This window comes from Monopterus albus, unplaced genomic scaffold (genome assembly GCF_001952655.1).
Source record: "Monopterus albus unplaced genomic scaffold, M_albus_1.0 scaffold118.1, whole genome shotgun sequence".
NCBI classification, from domain to species: Eukaryota; Metazoa; Chordata; class Actinopteri; order Synbranchiformes; family Synbranchidae; genus Monopterus; species Monopterus albus.
The window spans coordinates 764,982-772,216 of record NW_018127998.1 but is presented as its reverse complement, the minus strand read 5'-3'; the positions used below and the strand labels follow the sequence as shown (position 1 = coordinate 772,216).

Below are 7,235 nucleotides of genomic sequence, written 5' to 3'. Positions count from 1 at the left end.
GCAGGTTAGCTCCTGGGATCATTCAGGCACTCAAACCATTCCACCATGTTAAGGTGTCGGCTCCAGGGAGGGTCTTTCCTCTATAATAATAATAGTAAGGTCTAGAGCTTACATTGTAAAGTGTCCTGAGATGACTTTTATTGTGATTTGGCATTATACAAATAAAATTGAATTGTATTATTGTTATTATCATTTTTAGTATTCTGTTTTTGTGTACAAATACAATATTCAGAATACATAGTGAAAATGCCTACTGACAGTGCCTACATACTGTCGATGATTGATTTCCCTTCATCTAAATGAATGTCTGGAGCTAAGAAAGAAAGCCCAATGAAAGAAGAGATGATTTGATTTGGCGGCCCACAAATATATTAAACTACAGAAATCTAAATGTGGAGGCTTCCCTGGTTATACAACTGTGCCACATGGAAGAAACAAACATATTCAGTTTAATGAGCAAAAGGAAATATAACTGAATTGTGATTGAAATAGACTTTACAAATGTATCTGCATACAAAGGAATAATTGTGACATGTGTAACACTTCATCAGTACGTTTAGAAATGTTACAATGGGGAAACAAACACCAACAGCAAAACAGAAAATCAAAGTAAACAGTTACTGGGCTACAGGCTTTAATTTAATTTTTATTTTTAGATGCTTAGCGATAGACTATGAAATAAATACTGATCATCTGCTGTTCTACAGATGTTTAAGCAACAGGTATGTGGTCTGTTGTAAACACTGTAGCATTTTTTGTGTTATGATTAAAAGTAACAGACTGCGTTTTTTCCCCCCTCAATAATTACAAAACTATGATGATGCTGAGACACCTCAGCTTGCCTAAAACCTAATATCAAACAAAAGTATCAAAATGGCAGAACCAAATAAACTATTGGCCTACAGCAAGTTCCCAAACAAATTAAAATAATTCAGATGTCAGTGCTTAATTTTATAGCTGCAAAATAACCTTAAATAGGCGTAAAAACTAAAGAACAGTTAAAAACCTACATGCATCATGGTAATTACTTTATTATTATTATTATCATCATCATTTCATGTGGAACCTTTATTCGCTCTGAGAAACCGGAACGGCATTAAATGTGTGACGAACCAGTCGGCAGTAGAGTTTGAAGTCACATTGAAGACGAAAACCCTGGTCAAATTTGTTTAAGGTAACACAGAGTTTTTAAAAGAAACAGATTCCATGTATTTGTGTTGTCAAAAAGCTCAGAACAGAAATAGGTTTAGCTTGTCTCTTTTTAGTGATAATACCTCGACTGTCATGTCAAAAGCGGAGCTATATTGCTAGCTAGCATTAGCAACCGGGGCGCTGTGCCGGGGGCACCCGGTTACTAGAATGAACGAGGACTTAGTTTAATTTTTGTCATATTAACTCTTTTACAGTCGCCCAGTAACAGTAGTTCACCTAATCGAGTTTATTATAAAGTTAATCAAGGGCATCAGTTACGACTACCTGTTGGTCAACGACATATTATCATAGCTCCATGTATGTATGGCTGTATTTAACTGACAGTTATTTTATTATCATATTTTGATCATTTTAAATATCCCAGAATTCATGCTAACCCTTTGTTTGTTTGTGCTACCAATAGTCCAAAGTCAAATATATTCAACTTACATTTCAAGGTTTTCCTCAACAAATAAAGTTTGCTTAGACTGAGGAACTTGAATTTACAGAGTTGCAGCGATTAATCATTTAATCCATTTGTTGAGCAGGAAAAATTTGATTTCCATTTGTTTGATTGAATAATCATTTTAGTAAATGTCCAAGCAAAAATGGCCAAATGTTAATGGTTCTGTGTTCTCAAATGTTGGATATTTGTTTAACTTTGTACAGTTAATAACACAAAACAAGACGACTGTTGATGTTACCTTGTGACCTAGGACATTATGAAGAGCCTTTCTCACTTTTTTCTGTTATTTATAGACAAAATATGAATGAATTGAGAAAATAGGTATAATTCATTATAAAAGTATTAGTTAGTTGCAACCTTACTTGGGTTAAAACCAGTCATTTTCAGCATATTAAGGCTGTTACCATGATATGCAATATAGCAAAAAGCCATCGTGCGTTTGTGTTGTCCGGACTTGATTATTGTAATGATTTGTTCTCAGCTCGTTCTCGTAGTACCACGAGAATTCTTGTAATGGTTCAGAATTCCGCAGCTAGACTTTTGACTAGATCTAGGAAATGTCATGGTTAGTCCTAGTCTTGCTTCCCATTCGTGTAGATCAGACTTTAAAGTACCTTCTGCTGACATATAAAATTTTAATGGGAATGGGCCATGCATGCCTGTCAGCTCTTCTTGTTCCTTATATACATCTCAAACTCTTTGTTTGCAGACTGCAGGATTGTTGGTGCCTCCTAAGGTGTTTTAAAAACCATGTCAGCCTTTTATTATCATGCCCCCTTCCTTTGGACTATTGATACTAAGCAAGCCACTTAAGTCGTGATGTTTAAATCTGAATAGCATATTTTTGTCCCTTGACATATGGATAGTATGAAATACTATTTTATTGATTTTATTGTTTTTTTTTTATTTGGTTTATTCAGTCAGTGTGTCCTATATACAGTAAGGAAACATGTTTCCCTGCACAGTGAAGTTCTTCCTTTGCTGTCCTTTGTATTTTTATGTATGTTTCTGTGTAAAGTGTACTGAGACATTTGTGTGATAATGCACTAATGCACTAATAAACTGTGATTGATTGGGACATTTTTGTTTCATTTCTGGCATAATATAGACCAAAGAATTGATCATTTGAGGAAAATAATCATCAGATTGATAATAAAAATAAAGACATTGAAGAGAATTTTATTGTCAACTCATCTATACAGAAATACATATGACATGAAGTTTTGTTTCTGTGGGGTAGATAGTGCTACACTAGTGCTAGTGTGCAGGCCTAAAATTATTGTTTCTTTACTAGTTTGAAGGTTATGTGAGGGCGCTATCTAACACACAGTCCTTTGCTCATGCCCACAGGACCAGTGACCAGTCCACCCATTCCTCATGACTTTATTTGAATGATCATTAGTAATGTTTACTTCAAAGCTTATCCCTCGGTTCAGTTGGTTCCGCCAAGCAACTTGTAAGTATAAGCAAATATCTAATCTAAAATTAATATATTTTCGGTGTATCTGTTCAAGCAGTGTAAAGGTCGTTGCATACTTGAGGTGAATTTCATGTGCAATTTTCTCGCTCATCAATAATTTTCAAACCAATATTCTGTCAGTGAACACATGCACATCACTGATATAATATTGTTATTATTTTTCTGCCCCAAGGTTGTTGTTTTTTTTTTTTTTTTTTTTTTATTTAACCAGGTGCACTTCAGGCCCATGGAGAAATTTTGAATCAATGTGTACTACCAGTTCTTTCTACGTACTGCAATTCACCAAAGCAGAAACTGAGAAATTACTCAACAGCAGCAGACAACACATCTCGTCCTCGATGGGTCCAGCTTGAGCCAGAGTTGGATGAGGCTCTTGTGCCACGTAAACTGTCAGTAAGTCCTTTGGAGAGCTGGCTCTCCCTGCGCTACTCCCTTCCTCCCCTGCCGGAGTCCACTCAGCAGTGGGAAGACATAGAGCTGCTGGAAGAGAAGGTGCTGCCCATCTCTGTTCCTGGTTTGGAGGATGGAGAGGGTTCAGCACCACCCCTTAGATGTAAGAATGTTCTGGAGATCCGACGCCGAAAGATCAACCGGCACAAATACAGGAAGCTGCTAAAACGGACAAAATTCTTGAGGAAGAGAGTGTTGGAGAGAAAGGCGAAGAAGAAGCAGGTGGGGACTTTTTGGAGATAAAGGATTCTTTGTCTTGACCAAGATAATGACATTTATTTTGTGTAAGATTATTGTAAGTCTTGCATGCCTGATGTTCTCTAAAAAGGTTTTCCATGATTAGCTAAATATATTGTAATTTTACCATATACATGACCAACTGTGGGTGATTGTTGTGTGCAGAGACGATTTGAGTTGGATCTGAGGAGGATTTGGAGACGAGCTGGGCTGAAGAAGCCTTCAGAGGGATGGCAGGATATACCTCAGATCTTCATTAAAGATCATGGAAACAAACGTGACTGAGAGGAGCTGACTGAAGGGCTCTGCATAACGGACTCTACACAGTTCAATCAGCTTGTTTTCTGTGTATTGCAGCTTGACAGAAGCATGTTCCAGCAGAGCCTCATCAGCAGAGCATGCTTCGTTCACTCTGTTCTGTGTCTACAATTGGTTTTTAAAAAAGTGTACATAATCTAATAAAGACCTTTCTCTGTCAAGCCCAAGTCATGTTGTACTGTACCAGTAGAATTATTGGATGGCTGACATTTCCCCTGTTGTTACTGGGGATGGCAGTGTTGTGCTGAGTCTGAAAAGATGCATTCATGTTGGAATAGAATCAGTACCATAAACCTCTAGGCCTAGAAGTAAAATGCCCTACTTCTGACGACTTCAGTCCAGAAACCTTTACATTTCTACAGTTTAAAAAAAGAAAATGCAGGACCTTTTGTAATCCCTTTCTTGTGTGGAGGTTTTCTCAAATGGTCAGGGTTGAAAATAAAATGGGTTATCTTCTAACTAATGTAAACACATGAGTCGTATTATTAGTGTTGGCTATTATAAGATCAATATGGGATCGATGGCAAATTCTAAACCTGTTTTGAACTGTGGTCACTATGTTTTGGTGTGTGCGCAGATGTTTTTCTGCTGCTGCAGAGGTTTTGGGGTTGACTGGAGGCGGAGCATGTGGCGGCTCCATCCCGCAGGAACACAACAAATCCAGCTGAGCAGCAGCTCCGTGCACTTAAAGCGTTTGCTGTTTATGACCTACTGTGCACGTCGCCTCTGGAAGGTTTTTACCGTCGCTGTCAGCGTCGCCACAAAGATGCGCTTCGATATGATTCTTCAGTGTAAGTCCTTCACTTGTCCGCTTTTAATGGGATAAAACACTGGAGGAAACTTTCTTTGTGCCTGAGTTGGATGCAGGTTGGAGTTGCCCTCCAGGAACAAAAGCCGAAAGCTGATCAGTTCTCTGCTGAATAATGTTTCCTCGCTGTGTCTTTGCGATATTAACTGTGATGCTGAACGTTGCTGGGTTTGTTTTTCTGTCTGTATATACAGTATAGGTATGTTTTTTTCTGCAATTATTATCTACACTCTGCATGTTGGCGGTATGATTGTTTTTCCAAAACCAGAATAGTGCCTTATTGCCACTGCTCGGTTATATAGGATGTCTGTTTACCGTCATACTGGTCCAAATATTCTTATAGGTTTATTTATTGTGTGCTACTGCGACTGGCCTCGGCCTGTTACAGTTATGGGACTTTTCTATGGCTTCAGCCCAAGTGTTTCTAGTTACCTGCGGTCTGAGTGGTGGAGTCAGCACAATCCAGTCATTATATGTGTGAGTAATGAGTGTTTCACCACAAGTGGCTGCTTAGTCCGGACGATGTGGAGGAGGGGGTTTTCACTGTAACCTTGTTTATGATAGGCTTTGACTTAATGAATGGGCGCCAGCAACAAGGCATGGGAGAAAAAGACAACTAGAACTGCTGCTTTGAACTCAATAAGTTTGTATACATGCATCTACTCATTCAAGTGAGAAAATAAGTGTAGATCACATGGACGGGCCCAGCGTGCACTTTAGTTCAGCAGATAGGGATTTCTAGGTGTGCATGATGAACCTTATATGAAGTTTACAATTCTTACTTTTGAGAATCATCAGATAGTCGTGCAATGACCAGATTCTGCACAAAAATGTCCTCAAATATATACATTTACAGTGTATTCTAAATATTTTCAATGCAGTAATAACCTTAGTAAAGTAATCCATAAAAGTGAATGCCTATACATGTATATAAAGTAATACAAGTCATATCCAACATGTTTCCAGCCCTTAAGTCAATAGTAATATGGCAGATTGCAGAAGTAGTTAAGTACAAATACTCCATTACAGGGAAATCCTGTGTTCAAAATCTTACTAGGTAAGTACAAAAGCATTTTAAGCAAATGTATGGCCCACAGGACTGCTTCAAGTGCTTTTGTATGTGAGAAATTTCTGTTTTGATTTTTAGTAAATTTGGAAGAAACAATCTAAACATGTTTAACTTTATTGTTAGTTGTTAATTTTCTCAATTAAATGCCAGTTACAAGTGCTGCTTGTAAGACTGCGTTTTTGTCAGGGGTCACAAGCCAAAATGGTTGGGAATAAAACAAAAAATACAAAAAGTAAAAAGTACAACATTGGAAATGTAGTGGAGTAGAAGTATAAAGTAGGATAAAATGGAAATGTACATGTAAAGTCAGCTACAAGTTTGTCAAAGCTGTACAGTACTTGAGTAAATGTCCTTAGTTGCTTATGATGACTACCACAATGGAAAGTAGCTGCAGTCACACTAATTTGCAATATAAACTCCACATGAATGACTAAATAATTCCTGGCTTCCATTTTAATATACACCTGTATCCATGGTGGGGTCCGTCTCTGAGTGTATCATTGGATGTTTAGCTGAGTTTGCAGCTGGACACATTTGTTTGATTTGTTCTCAGCCTGTGACGGGGATGTGAGTAAACTTCACACCCCCACAACTCTTGTGAATCACAGAAATGGCACTGACTAAATTCATGCTTTATGTGTGAGCCGTTCACATAAAACAGTTTCTGTTTTACGTTAGGGATGACATGACATTCTGTTAAGTGATTCTCTGTGTGATTTCTCAGGTTACAAATGACAACAGTGATTTTGAGGGTTATTTGCTAAATGGCTGTTATTATCACTGGTAATTCAACAGCAGACTGTTAAGTCTTAAATCAACCTTGTGAGTCACCAGCCTATGTCTGTAAGAGAGATGAGAGAAAATTACTGGGGCTGGGACACTTTGTTTTACCATCTGGAGGAACGTTTATACCCTGATGAGCGTTGGAACCAACAATTAGCAGGAGCCAACAACAAGTATGACCCACGTACGGAATGAGGCAAGTGATTTGCTACAGAGGTTAATAGTTTTTGAGGGACTGGATCTGGAACTGAACACAATTGGAGACACTGAACAACATTATCATGAATCGGACAATGACTTTGACCCTGAAAAAAACTTTTTTAAGATCTCTGAAAATAACTGCAAGTATTACACGGATGAGCAGTTTAACAGCAATGTTAAGACTGAAAACAAATGATCATTAATTCACTTTAATAGCAGAAGTTTATACGCA

At 37.8% G+C, this 7,235-nt stretch overlaps 2 protein-coding genes across 2 annotated transcripts in view; both read left to right on the top strand.

Moving 5' to 3' along the window:
* The first annotated feature begins 1,066 nt into the window (after positions 1-1,066).
* Positions 1,067-4,309, top strand: aurkaip1 (aurora kinase A interacting protein 1). The gene is made up of 4 exons (XM_020611884.1): positions 1,067-1,174; positions 3,008-3,113; positions 3,349-3,809; positions 3,990-4,309. Exons 2-4 carry the CDS (start codon positions 3,062-3,064, stop codon positions 4,107-4,109), a joined length of 633 nt encoding a protein of 210 aa, XP_020467540.1. The 5' UTR covers positions 1,067-1,174; positions 3,008-3,061; the 3' UTR covers positions 4,110-4,309.
* A 472-nt stretch (positions 4,310-4,781) lies between these two features.
* LOC109966787 (matrix-remodeling-associated protein 8-like) overlaps positions 4,782-7,235 on the top strand; it is a 13,636-nt gene continuing 11,182 nt past the window's right edge. Inside the window, exon 1 of the mRNA XM_020611934.1 lies at positions 4,782-4,933. Within this exon, the coding sequence (XP_020467590.1) occupies positions 4,846-4,933 (88 nt within the window). The 5' untranslated portion in view covers positions 4,782-4,845. The remainder of the gene's footprint in view (positions 4,934-7,235) is intronic.